The following is a 13,767-nucleotide window of genomic DNA, read 5'->3' on the forward strand; positions in this document are numbered from 1 at the left end:
ATTAGAAAGTAGTGGTGGGTTAAGGTCGTAGTGATGGACGCTGCAAACATCCCCAACGTCGGGCCTTTCAGACCAATCCGTGCAGCCATCAGCAGTACATGTGAACAGCTGGGCACCAGATGGCAGTGTCTTTCCAAAGATGTCGATCATCATAGACGTGAGATTCATGCAAATGCTTCCAATTTCTTTTCAAAGGCTGGGGACCACTTGAGACGGGTGCAGGATTCCCAACAGCGTCAGCAAGCACTGGCAGGCATGGCTGTGAGTGTCACTGCCCTCTTTATGTCTCATTGACCATGAATGATGGCTAAGCACGCTTCTTGCAACAGCAAAGGAGCAATTGGCTATTTGTCACTCAGCTGAGATGGTCTACTTAGCCAATGACTGTCCCTGTGAAGACCTTTGCAACCTCCTAGACAGATATCTGTACCTAAATGCACGTCCTGGTCTTCTTTGCAGTCCCTTTCTTTGGGAGCAGCGACCAGCACGTACAGACCGCAGCCCATCTGTGATCTGGCTTACAACCCAGAGGAGATCAAGGCCCGGCTGTCAGGAGTTCCAGTATACACAGTGGCAAACAAGCAGAATGAGTTCGTACTTGTGGCTGGCGAGGTACTTGTCTGAATCCCTTAATGCCTGACTTCTGTGAGCAGAAGCATTGAGAGTGTTGGCGAGGCCAGCATGCACAGCCACTAGACATTGAGTAACATCATGCTGGGTCTTGCGCAGAGCGGTGGTGAGGTCAGACAGCTTGGGCTGATCTTCTTCTCAGAGGCTGATGCACATGCACTGGTGCAGAAGGTGCGACTGACTTGTTCTTGTTGCTCAGTGTTGTGCCTGAATGCTGGCACATGCCGACAAAGTGAAATCGCATTTGCAGGTCATGGAGCAGAACCCCAAGCTTGCCAAGCAGTCGCGCGTCCTGAAGGTCTCCATGGATGCAATCTATGACTTTGCCATCACGAAAGAGAAGGACAAGAGGGCTGCAGGGGTCACCTTCCGATTCATGCCAGACGCCAAAGAGGTCCAGAGCGCGCTGGAGGTAGAAGCCTGCACACCCTACCTTCTGCCTCACAGCAAGCATTGTCGGGCCCACATCGTGTTGGTGATGCTTGATCAGAAGCAATATTTGCTCATGTATGGCTGAGGAAGCAAGACATGATGAGGTGCTGTGAATGCACAGATGTACAAGGAGGCCGGAGTCCCATCCACAAGCTTCACAGGCGTGCCAGTCTTCCAGGCGCAGGGGCTGACAGTGAAAACGGAGAAGTCGCGCTACACGCCACTGTTTCTGGCCAAGGAGGACTTGGACGTGGCTGTGGGCGCTGCCTTCTCCCAAAGGGAGTCCGCGCGCGAAGCTGCCACCCGCAACAAAGCTGCAGCTGCCGAGGATGAGGTGGAATCCGCCAGGACAGCTGTGCGACATCCTCCATCTCCTGATGTACCCCAAACTTCCTGTCATTTTACACCCAAGCACTTAATGTCTTCCTTCTGTAGGCCAGGAAACTGGACATTTGCTGCAGAACGGCTTGGGAGTTGGTTCGCTTGTGTCAACCTGCTGAATTTGTAGGGAATGGGTGATACAATTTTGGAATCGAATGCCTGGGACTGAGTTTCAGAGAAGCAGGGCTTGAATGTCTCAATTGCAACGTGCAGCTTGAGGCAGCCCCAAAGGGAAAGGATCGGAAAGCGGCACAGGCAGAGCTGGACAAAGCGGAGGCGAGGCTGTCCAAGTACAAGGGTCGGCTGTCTGCCATGCACTCATCAGAGACAGCTCCCAAGGTGGAGGTGGGCTGCCTTGAGGAGGTGATCAGCAGAATGGAAGCAGATGCTGATGGAGAGTGGGGCTCTGTCATGTTCATTCCTGCAGGTAAGCTCTTGCAGCAAGCACCCAATTGCATTGATATGCCCAAGATACCTGGCAGCCTCTTTCTACATAGGCGTTCTTCTGCAATGTGCTTACGTCCATATCTGAGGGAGTGTGGCATTTGCAGGCGCATTGGCATCCCAGCAGCAATGAGGCGAGAAGCACGACAATATTTTGAAGACAGGACTGTGCCACCAAACTATACTGACATGACAACTGATTTGCGCTGAGTGGCGCGTTGTGTGCGATGACTGCATTTTGGTTGGTTTGCATCTGTTGGAACATAACATTGATATCACATTTGCAGCATGAGGCTCAATGCCCTCTGTGTTCAGGCTTGCAGACATATAAAAATGTATACCGTAGAAAGATATGTAAATGCAAATCATACAGCTGCGGGTGGGAAGTTACATCTAGATCTGTTAATCGTGCTGGCCAGCATCTTGGACCTTCCCACACTGCAAAATCATGACATTCTTGCTGACATGTCAAATGGAACCCTTGAAGTTTAAATTCACAGGCTTACAAGAAGGTAATGCATTGCAATGTATACTGCACTTGGGTGTACCCAATCATGCACGGCAACACAGCTAGTTACTTACAATTAGCAATTACCATGAAAACAACTTGTACTGGCAGGTGGGCGATGCAAGCCAGTGCAGCTTCTATAATTCCAATTTAGCTACTGAAGAAAACCCAGTCAGATGTCCTACTTCTGCCCAACAACATTTATCCCTCAGAACTGCATCTCGCCTGAGGCCCTGTGGAAGAGATAGTCACGGCCATCGATGGTGATGATGCCGTCTTTCAGCTGGCACTTCCACCTGTTCTTGGTGCGCGAGACCTTCTCGAACTGCGCGATGACCACATTGTCGCACTCCTCATCCTTCTCGTCATCGCTACTGACATCCGAGAGATTGTCTTCTTTCTCCTGTTTGCCTTTGTCGTGCTCTTGTGGATCATCTGACCCATCCTGCAGGCAGCATGGTTAAGATGCAATCAGCAACTCGCTGCCGCTTGTGTGTGTGCACTTCTTGTCATTCTTTTCCTTTTTGTGTCACAGGTCAAGTTCACAGTTTAGCATTGATCCTCACTCAAGCCAGACAGTACGAACTGACCTGCTGTGGGATTGTGCCATTCTGATGAGCTGGAAGTGTTTGCCTCTGCTGGTTTTCGTATGCGCCTGGTGGGTCTTCTGCTTTGCGCTTCCTGCTGTCGCCTGTCAGACCCGGCAATGCAGTGCCTGCAGCTGAGCTGCTGCCAAGAGATGGTCCTGTGCCAGATGGGCCTGCTGGGCCGAAAGCTTGGCGATCTGATGCTGCTGCAACAAGGTCATGTGCTGCAAGGGTGTATGGTGCTTGCAGAGGTGGCTGCTGCACGGATGCTGTCTGAAAGCCTGGGCGACCATACTGCTGCTGCTCTATCTTTGGAGCCTGGAGTCCTGGAGTGAGGTACTGCGGTGGAAGCCCTGACAGCGCGCTGTACATAGCTGGTGCACGTTGCTGGGGAATGGATGACACTGCTTGACTCTGCACGGGTTGATATGGAGAGAGAAAGCTTGGCAGCGGGAGGATTTGAGGCGGAGGATACGCAGTTGTGGCAGGCCTGCAAAAGCGTTCACGCAAGTGAGGGCACAGTCTAGACGCAGACAGGAGGCCATTTTGAGCCAGGCATCATTGTTCTCGACCTATAGTCCCTCTTTCGTGTAATACTAGGATTACGTGAAAATTGCATGTATGGAATGGAAGGGCAGAAACGCACTGTGTGGGTGCGTTTTCAGGCTCCAGAACACCGCTTTGCTGCAGCTTTGCCTCCCAGAGCACACGCAGCTCATCCAGCACAGCCCTATTTCCCAGTGACCAGCATCAGCCAGCGCGCCAAGGATCAGGAGGTAAACAACGTGATGGGAAGTAGTGATTGTGGCAGCGACACACAAAGACAGCAGCCATCATTGCAAGAGAGCCATTGACTCACTCGTCAACGCCCTCCTGCACAAAGTCTGCCTTCACTCGCGCGATGACATCGTCGATCACGTTCCTGTACACGGTAGAGACCGAGGAGTCCTGCATTTTCTGGTGTTTTGGACAGGGATCCGGAGCTGCGCACGCCTATGCTTGCCCACGGTGATTCACAAACAACCACGAAGCAATCATGGAAGATAGTAACAGTCGTGAGAATGGCCGTAGCGGCCAAATCTGCGTGCAATGCAACAAGCGAAGGCTCTTCCAGTTGGAGGTGGATAATATATATATATTACAAGGGTCGTCTATGTATATAGAAGTGTTGCGATGGCAGCCCAGTGGGAGTACGATTCTCATGTTCCACCTGCGACGCACGCTCCTCAACGGCATGTGCTTAGGAGAGGTATGATCTTGCTTCATGACGGAGGCATGGGAGCGATGCTGGCCTGGCCACCTTCCTTCTTCCTTCCCTCTCCACGGCTTTTCTTCCGCGGAGGGATCAGCTGAACTGGCGGACTGAACCCCAATTACCAGCAGAAGCAAGTCAACGGACGACGAGGAGCTATTATAGAATTGAATGATGGCAAGCGTGAGGACATACTGTGAAGTGAGCTCCTTCCGCAGCCTCCAGCCCTCTCAAGCTGACGTGAAGGGCTCCACTCGCGCAAATTGGTGTCCGTGCAGCCACTTGAGCTTGGAAAATATTACAGATCAGTCTCACAGCGCCTTCTCTGTCCTAGCTTGCCTCAGAACGCCATTCTACGTACTGAACGAACATCCTGTGAGCCAGGAGGAGCTTACTGACTTGGAGTGGACTCGGCGCGCTCCAGACTTGGAACCCGGAAGCTTTCTCAGGAAGGAGGATGGCTCAGGCGTCATAGACCCACGCGGAGTGGCTCTGGCATTTGTGAAGGAAGGGTGAGCTCACCCACCTGAACCACAACTACCACGTTCAGGCTCTGCTGTCATGCAGGTCTAACCAGCATGCATGGACAGGCGGGACAAGGTTATTGCTATTATCCGGCTCTTTCTCTGCAGATGTAGGCATGGCACATGTGCAACATGCTGTGGGATAGCTTAATGCTGATAATGCAAGCTTAAGCATGCCAAATCTGGCTACGCAGGTATTTTGCTCAATGTGATGCGATTGGCTTGCCACGGGAAGAACCTCACTGGACATCTTTGGCATTGAGGAGATCACAGTCTTTGCAATTCACAAATCTGAAGAGGTTCAGCCGATTAGGGGCACCCACAGCTCAAAAGCTCGGTATGCAACCCAGCCCATAACAAGGCAGTACCCAGCCATACTGATATATCTCTCTTAGTAATGTAAGGGTACCTTTAGAAGTCGCTGAGGGTTTCTTGGCATGCAGGACTGGTGGAACTCTGCACTGTGGTGTCAGCTACATATCACAGGCGCATACTGCCAGAAGACAATGTGACCTTCTCCCCAAGGCCGAGCACCCATACCCCACCAGAGCCAGAAACAGTCCTGCAGGATGCGGCAATGGCAGCCTCTGCCTTGCAACCTTCTGATTCCACCCAGCCCAATGCCACCTCGAGAGGGGCAAGCCCAGCAGTCGCAAGTCCCGATATAGCACAGGCAAGCTCTGCAACCATTTGCATTCTAAATGTTGCTGATGCTGATGGCAAAAAGCGCCAATATGTGGCACATCTGGGCCAGCTTTGCATCCTGTACAGCTTAAAGGGCCTTGATTCTCCCTTCTCAATGCTGCAGGTGTGGTTACCAGACCCAGTTGCACAGCCTCAGACTCCCGAGGCATTTGCGCATCCTGAGACACCCGAGGCCGTCCCAGACACACCTGCCATTGACACTGACAGCGATGCGGGTGTCTCAGCGCAAGTCCACAGGCGGCGAGGGCAGTTTTTTGTGAGGCTGGTGCTGAAACAATCTGGAATGAAATCCTATAACAAGGGCGCATTGACCACAGCTATCGACTTCTATGTGGACAGCGGGACAGGAGAATGGCTGATTCCCAGGTGCCCTCCCTTCCCGACTCATGCATGACAAGCCACTTGTTGCTATGCAGCCAGAGAGCAGCCAGCACTTCTGTTGCACTCTGCAACACTACCTGCAAGCCCAGTCTTATGCACAAGACCTGTGTTGCCATTGCATCCCAGAAACCTCTCATGCACGACTCTGGCTTGACCCTGTGGATTCTCTGCGGCCAGGTCGCGGTATGAGGAGGCGCAGAGTCGGGCATGGAGGAGGGGCAACCGCTTCAGGATGTTTTGGGATGCCCCAGAGACGCCAGGCGTGGGCATGTGGTGGCATGGCGTCGTGCGCGGCCGGGTGCAGCGCGACCGCTTCGACCCCCTGCGCGACTCCCCATGGGAGGCCCTGCGAGTGCGCTGGGACAGGTGCAGATTTCCTATGCACCCCTGGCATTGGCACATGCATGGACTGGCATGCAAAGCATTTTGATGTCGTTTAGTTGAGGCATGCTCACTGTGGGTGTTGGATGTGCAGCGGCGGCTCGGAGACGATGGTGAGCATGTGGGAGATCCAGCCAGAAGAAACTGCATTCTACATCTCAGAATTGCGGTATGCTCTGAACATGCACAAGCTGCTTTGCGACGTGGTGATGCCTATGCTTTTGTAATTGCATACCGACAGTGTTCAAGTCAAAGGCAGACATCTCCGTGCAGTTTTACATGAGGGACTGCCTGCAGGGCGACGACATCGAGCAGGGAAGACCATGTGGTCTCAGATGACGAGGCTGAATGGCAGCCTGACTGGAGGAGCGGCAGCGACAGTGAAGGTGCGTAATGCTTGATGTGAGAACTTGCGTTTCTCTTCACACCAAACAGGAAACCCACAGGCGAGCCCCTATTCGTAGTCATGAGTTACCGGCTTCTTCAGGTCTTGTCTGCACGCTATAGCAGGTGACTCGGACGAGCAGCGGCGCAGGCGGCGGCGGCGGCAGCGGCAAGTAGTTCTGCCTGGCGAGATCGAGACGGAGCAGCACCTGCGCGACCCGGCACGGAGGCAGCGGCGCGGCGGCTCCTCACAGCCGCGAACACAGGGGCAGAGTCAGGCGCAATTACCAGCCAGCCGCAGCAGCGCAAGCCTGGAGGAGCAAGGCGGAGAGAGCGCCAGGATACTACCTCCACCACTTCTCCCTCTGCCTCAGCCCCCCAGGGACCTCTCGGCCCGCCCACCACTCACCATGCAGCGGCCTTCCTCCAGGCACCTGAAGGTGACACCTCTGCAAGCCGTGACAAATAGCTGCATGCTGGTGAACGCTGCATCATGGGTGCCGAGAGGTGATGGGAATGTGCACCAGTCTATGGAATGGGTCCTCATAGAAGTCATTGGTAGTGGCAGATGGACTGGAATTCGCTGTTCTGCGGCCGCTGTGCGGATGGCGGGGAGCTGCTGGAGTGTGATGGCACCTGCCTGCGCTCCTTCCACCTCAATTGCCTTACACCCAGTGAACGCCCCAGCCCGGATGACCCGCCTGAGGCCCCCTGGTGAGCCTGTGTTCCTGCTTGACATCATTTCCTGTTCACAAGCATGAGGGGGAGTAGTGGCCCCATCTGAGACTTGTTTGGCCGCTGCACCAGGTAGGGTGCATGCTGCTCCGAATGTTATGGCATTGGATTTTGTGATAGTAGATGTGTGCTGGTGTGCAGGTACTGCCCGGACTGCCGTCTAGGCATCGGGGCCTGCGCAATCTGCAAGCAGACTGGCGTTGTGGGGCAGCACATCCTGAAGTGCAAGATGGGCAGCTGTGGCTACTATTTCCACAATCAATGCCTGAATGGCTTGCGCGACTCAGGCCTCCTCAAGATACACAGGTGCCGAGACTGGTCCCTTCACGTTGCCATGATGCGCCCCTGCCTGTACTTCACTCGATTGTGGCTTTCAAAAGGATATGATAATGCAAGTGTGGTCACCTCGGATAAAGTGTGGTCTCCTCGGATCTGCTGAAAAAAAGCTCTGTGATTGTCCAGGGAGGACCCTGCTGTGGCGAATGGAGGGAATGGGGAGCGAGTCTTCACATGCCCGGCTCACTTCTGCCATGTCTGCCGCATGTCTGGAGATGCACAGCGCATGGTCCGCTGCTGGCGTTGCCCGACTGCCTACCACTCACGGTATGTCATCAAACAAACCACATCACCCAGGACTGCTACGCAAACGTGACAGGACAGACAAGGGGATGATATGATGTTCAAGGGACTCCTGTGATTTTTGTGTAGGTGTCAGCCGTCCACTACGAAGAGGATGAGTCCCAAGTACGTGGAGTGTGGGTGTTGCAGAGGGCTGTCTGCCCCCAGTCTTGGCACTGCCTCTGTGCAAATGATCGCGCCTGTGCCCACACCTCGCAACCAACACGAGGCAGCACCCTCCAACAGGGCCGTCTTTGACTGGTGAGCTCCTCCTGTAAAGCTCGAACGCGATTGCTGCTCATGCGCCATGAAACAGCATCGCTCTCTGCTGTGGTGACGTGCCTGAATTATCAGCAGAAAATGATGCTGTCTCATGAGCCTGTGAAGGACATGATGTGCCCGAGTATCTTGCAAATGCTTTTGTGTAGCCCACTACCTGCAAAACACAGAGTGCTCCTGGGTTGTCATGCTTGATGTGCCCCTGCGCCAAGCTGTCCCTGTTCCTCAGCCCTCATCAGGAGCTGAGGCTGCATGATACAATGCAATTTCCCATCTCAAGCGCCGCTTGTGAGTGTGCCGCAGCGGCGCCAGCGAGCAGCCGGTCGAGAGGAAGCGTCCAAGGAAGCCCAAGAAGGACGGAGGCAACGCCAGCCGCAACGTGGCCACCAAGCGCCCTGACACTGCGGGGCCCAGCAACGCCATCAGACAGCCGCAGCCGCAGCAGCCGCCAGTCGCGGCGCGGCCGTCCACCGCGGTCGAGCCGAGCTCGGACGCAATGCAGCGGCCGACGCGGCTGGCCGTCCTGGAGGCGAAGATCATGGAGGATGCTGCAGTGGAGGAAGCCCTCGGCTGCACCGGCCGCATCGTGCCCCTTGAGGTGACAAACAACTGTGCCTACATGACATGCATGCGCACATCGCATGTCATTTGCAATCCTGCTTATTGCGACCTCAAGTTTTGCGCTTCTCTGGCAGCCTTATGCAGGCCATGTCTGAGGGGACTGGGATGTCTGGCAGGGGAATCAAGGATCGAAGGACCTGGTGGGCAAGACAGTGTTCACCTTTGGCGCTCAGAAAAAGGGCGGCGACTTCTATGTGCCCTCCGACCGCATCAAGATCCACTCGCAGCTTGTCGTGCACGACGGCGGCCGCGTCACCATTGGCTTCTGCAATGCCCAGGTGATTCCCTGTCACTCCTCCTACCTTGCACTGCCACTGCCTGTGATAACTCTGCACAGGCCAAGCAATGTCGTGTGTGCTGACCTGCCCTGTTGAGCACCGATTCTGGGGTTTGACGAGATCTACTGGGCGTGACCAGGCAAGAGAGAGGTATCCGATCACAATCATCCATGCGGAAGGAGAGCCGACCACGCTCACCAACATGCAGTCAGTGCCACTGCGTCACCAGGACGTGATCACCATTGCAGACGCCTGCTTCATCTTTGAGCGCGTGGGCATTGAGGAGGCCTTTGCAGCCCGGTGACACCGGGACCCACGCATGTGGTACATCCTTGTCACACAAGGCCTAGGCAGCAATTTTGTCCTGGTGGGATGCGTCTGGAGTTCTTAGTAGTAAGAATGTCTTGTTTTTTCTTGAAGCTATTCTGGGGAAGGCATGGAACGCTATAGCAGCAGCCTTGTCACCCAATTTGTTCATTTGATAGCGCTGAAAACAAGAGGAAAGTTGACAAGCTGGAATGTATGTAATTAGAAGGAAAGTGTCATGAAGGGTGGGTACTTGCTTCAGTTGAATACTGTTATTTGATTGCTTCTGTTTTAGTTTTGTAGCAGCAATTTCTGTACAGAAACTTATGTTTTCAAAAATATTGCAATCTTGTTTCAGAGGCAAGGGCCATTGATTGGCAATGACAGGAAAGTTTAGTGGTATGCTTGAAGCAATGTGGGATGTACGGCATCCAGAGACTGTCATGGTAGATCAGGTGTCATTACAATTACAATCCAAGAATTTAATCAAGCAATCTTGATGTGATGCTCTTGGTGTAGCTTCAACATCACTGTAGCACCATCTGTAAGAATTACATCAGAAATGTTACTAAGCGCCACAGGCATGCATCGCAAGCTGCAGCATCTTGCATGCATATAGCAGTCACTGCACTGGGTACCCAGTTGCTCACTAAAGCTTGTGTCAACAGTTTTCCGTTCCCCGTTTGATTCGCAAGCCATGATCCACCACGTCTTGAACAGCACCATCCTAATGCTGCTTTCCTAGCTGTTCATCATAAAACGCTGGATTTCCCTCATGTAGATCTTTCTCTGCCAGGCATTTACAGAGGTGTTCTGATCGTTATACAGGTCAAGAAGAGACTGCATCTGCTGTTTCTTGTCTATCTCACTCAAACTTGACAGCTCAAAAAAAAAATTAGTGAATGCTCTGAATTTATTTAAACGCATGTCTCCATCGTTGTCTGCTGTGAGTTTACTCATGTGACCAGGATGCACTACTGCCAGGATCCACCAGTTCTGCCCAGCATGGGCAGCATTTCAGGATGTAAGCAGCCCTCCCGAGACGACTCTGTCAGCGCGCAGCGCAGCAGTCACATGTGGAAGATCTGCTGCACGGACTGCAGCTTGGTGTGTATGCGCTGCACATACTTGAGGGTCATGGGGTCCGAGCTGGAGCTCAGCCGCTGCAGGGTCCGCTCGATGCCCAGCCGCAGCATCACTTCCGCGCACTCGCGGTGCGCCGCCATGTTGCCCAGCGAGAAGAGCGCGATCTTGGCCGGCTCGCCGAGCTCCCCGACCGCTGACTGCCGCCGTTCCCTGCCCGGCTCATTGATCGCCGCCATCAGCGCCTGCGCATGCATCACCCCCAACCTCAAAACACAGATGCCTCACAGCCTCCCAGGGGAACCAAATGTACTGATCTAATCAGCGCCCCACGCAGATTCTGGCATGGGGACTACAATGGCCACACACACTCAGGCATCCTACCGGGACGGGGAGCTCCATTGCAAGGGATCCTTGACAGTGCTTAAGCCAAGGATCTAATCATTCTCAAGGAGGGAGGCAATAGGAAGCAAGGGCTGCCGAGTGGGGTGAAGTAGGGGGCGCGCCTCGAGGGCGTGGGCCTGCAGGAGGGTGGGGCAGAGCATGGGGGAGTTGCGGACGAGGTTGCCGAGCGCGCCGGCCGCATTGGCGCGCGTCTTGTCCTCGTCATCCCCCAGCAGCTCCACCAGCGGCCGCACCGCCCCCCGCAGCGCGTGGTACAGCGCCGCGCTGTGAAACCCTACGCGCGCACAGCCCCCGCATCTATAAATCCCTTTCTTGCTCCTCTTGCATGTCACCTGACCTCGGCACGCTGCGCGATGCAAGATGATCCAGAACGGTGGGCGACTGAGTGGAGAAGCTACGCACTGGTAAATTTCCTCAATGTCACCCAGCCTGTTGTATTATTGTGATGATATGCATGCAACATAATGCAATGATGAATATTGATATCAGCAGCGCATGCCGGCATTTGTCTGCCGGCAGGTGAGGGAAAAGGCATGGAGGCAGCGCTGGGCGGCGCACCGGCGTTGCCGATGGCAAAGCAGGCGAATTTGCGTGTGGAGCGGTCAAAGTCGCGGCAGCGGTCGATGAGGACCTCGATGAGGCCGGCGCCGGAGATGGCTTCGTAGAAGGCGGTGTTGTAGCGGCACAGGTTGCCGATCAGGTTGCACGCACGCGCGCGCACCTCGCCCTCCCCGTGTTCCAGCAGCGGCCGCATGTGCTCCACCAGACGCGCCTGCACGCAGCCAGGGAAGGTCAAATTACACTTTCGAATTTCCAAAAATCCAGCAACCTTTATCTGACCGCAAGAAGTGTCCTCTTCAGACAGCAAAAGCAGGGCTGACCATGCCCAGCAAGTCTGATAGGTGACCGTCCTTCATAAAGTATAACATTGTGGTTCATGTCCCGTCCCAAGAGAATGCATGTGCTCTGCAAGGCTGTTGGGGAGTTCTGGTTGGTATGCTCTTTTACGGAGGCTAGGGACTCGAGGCGCACCTCTGCCAGCACTGGGTAGTTCTCCCGGCTGAGCCGCGCCAGCTGCCCGTAGTTGAGCATTGCCGGCACCAGCACGCTCGCTGGCTGGTCGGGCCGCAGGAACCTGCACCAAGAAAGAATTTCCTTTTTTTATTACCCAAAGTAGAATTTGATTAGTGGAGCAATAACACAGAGAAAGATAGCGCCAAAGGTAGCACCTGTGCAGGTTTGCGGGGGAGGCGCCCCCGGCTTCCACAAACTGAGCAGCAAACTGCTTGGCGGGGACGGCGGTGATGAGGGCTGACATGTATGTCAGGGGCGCAGCCACAGCCTGGTCTGACAGCGAGGGCAGCACAGCCACCATCGCAGCCACCACCTTGGCCTGTCCCACCACCTGCACCCACCGATACGCCAGTCACATCCCTCAAAACTTATACCAAAACCTTGCTCTGACACAAAGGCACACGGGGTCGGGACAAGAGCCTGATCCTGACATAGGTCTTGCAGCAAATGTTCCATAACAAATTTCATAAGGCTCAGTTGTGCAATTTGGTGCGACGCTGTAATGTCAAATTGCAGCACCTGGTAGACACTGCTGAGGGCGGCCGCCTGCGCATGCATAATACCCTCGTGGAGGATGCCGGTCACCAGAACAGGCACGGGTGCCACGTCAGCGCCAGCTGGCGCCACACGCGCGTGCCAGTCGGCCTGCGCGGCCAGGTGCTGCGGCCGCATGAGGGCAACCAGCGCCGGCACGAGGCCCGGCTGCAGCAGCACCTGATGCCCCAGCACGTCCGATGCCGCCAGGCTTCTGGCCGCCTGCCACATCACCACTTATGTCATGCATGTCATTTTCATGTCCATTCACATGGTAAATAATAAGTACCTACAGGGTGAGGGCGGTGCAAAGCAACAGGACAGAAAATATGCAGCGGGATTGAGCAGAACAGAGCGCAGCACGGCCCACCGCACCACAGCACATGCGGTGTGCTAAACTTGACGATAATACGTGTGTGCAAGGCAGTGCCTGGAAATTTGAAATAGATGTTTTGATGCCTCCAAGGCTAGGTTCAAAAGGGAGGGCGTAGAAGGGCACCTGCAAGAGAGAGGCCGCGCCTGCAGGCGACAGCTCGCTTAGTGCCGGGTGCGCCGTGCCCTGGCCAGCCAGCTTCAGCAGATGCAGTACAGCATCCCCGATGCCGCCCTGGGCACACAAGCCGTCAGAATGCATGCGTGGCATGACTGAAGCCTCCATGTGCTCGCATACCAGGCAAGACGCCAGACTAGGTGTAAGAATGGCTGTCATTCTGCAGCTGAGGAGGGAAAACAGTATTAACCTGGTCACCATTCTTTTCCACCTTTCCAAGAACAACCTGTGACACAGAGAGTAAGGCGTAATGTGACATGAGAGGAGCCTGGAGAGGTGAGTGGGCAGACCTGCACGGCCGCGATGGTGGCCCGGCTGCGGCCCCCGCACGCCAGCAGCGCGGCGGCTAGCGCGGCTGGACCGTCGAGCAGGCCGGTGCGGCACAGCACGCCCTCCACCGTCTCAAACGCCCTGCCCCCTGCCGAAGGCCCCGACCATGCCTGCGGCATCGACACTTGTCTCCGTTGCCATGCATGCCTTGTAGATCGCTATCTCTGACCATGCTGTCAACAGAAAGGAATTTATCTAGGCATCAACATCACCCCCATATATCGGTTGAAACGCTATCATCATGTTTTGTGAAGGTCTTGGTTCTCAGTAGATCGATGGGATGGTGTATTTCTTGGAGACGGGAATCTTTTCTCACCAGCAGCCGCTGCAGGCCGGCAATGCTCC

General features: G+C 54.8%; 4 protein-coding genes across 4 annotated transcripts; 2 read left to right on the plus strand and 2 right to left on the minus strand.

The window, feature by feature from the left end:
• Positions 1-139: 139 nt before the first annotated feature.
• Positions 140-2,020, plus strand: COCSUDRAFT_58968 (hypothetical protein; the record flags this gene model as incomplete). The annotated part of the gene is made up of 7 exons (XM_005650917.1): positions 140-157; positions 460-612; positions 730-801; positions 881-1,042; positions 1,184-1,417; positions 1,657-1,870; positions 1,995-2,020. The coding sequence occupies 7 exons, from the start codon at positions 140-142 to the stop codon at positions 2,018-2,020; spliced, it is 879 nt and encodes a 292-aa protein (XP_005650974.1).
• Positions 2,021-2,603: 583 nt separating this feature from the next.
• Positions 2,604-4,053, minus strand: COCSUDRAFT_64488 (hypothetical protein; the record flags this gene model as incomplete). Its single annotated transcript, XM_005650918.1, has 4 exons — positions 3,842-4,053; positions 3,629-3,712; positions 2,986-3,346; positions 2,604-2,840 (listed from the first exon to the last, which is right to left on the minus strand). Exons 1-4 carry the CDS (start codon positions 3,934-3,936, stop codon positions 2,604-2,606), a joined length of 777 nt encoding a protein of 258 aa, XP_005650975.1. The 5' UTR covers positions 3,937-4,053.
• A 1,504-nt stretch (positions 4,054-5,557) lies between these two features.
• COCSUDRAFT_58970 (hypothetical protein) lies at positions 5,558-9,444 on the plus strand (the record flags this gene model as incomplete). Its single annotated transcript, XM_005650919.1, has 12 exons — positions 5,558-5,829; positions 6,022-6,210; positions 6,320-6,394; positions 6,523-6,611; positions 6,736-7,049; positions 7,178-7,323; positions 7,486-7,650; positions 7,807-7,947; positions 8,113-8,223; positions 8,545-8,839; positions 8,979-9,140; positions 9,280-9,444. 12 exons carry the CDS (start codon positions 5,558-5,560, stop codon positions 9,442-9,444), a joined length of 2,124 nt encoding a protein of 707 aa, XP_005650976.1.
• A 1,072-nt stretch (positions 9,445-10,516) lies between these two features.
• On the minus strand, positions 10,517-10,931 carry COCSUDRAFT_58971 (hypothetical protein; the record flags this gene model as incomplete). The annotated part of the gene is made up of 2 exons (XM_005650920.1): positions 10,517-10,774; positions 10,914-10,931. 2 exons carry the CDS (start codon positions 10,929-10,931, stop codon positions 10,517-10,519), a joined length of 276 nt encoding a protein of 91 aa, XP_005650977.1.
• Between the last annotated feature and the right edge of the window lie 2,836 nt (positions 10,932-13,767).

This window comes from Coccomyxa subellipsoidea (assembly GCF_000258705.1).
Source record: "Coccomyxa subellipsoidea C-169, whole genome shotgun sequence".
NCBI lineage: Eukaryota > Viridiplantae > Chlorophyta > Trebouxiophyceae > Coccomyxaceae > Coccomyxa > Coccomyxa subellipsoidea.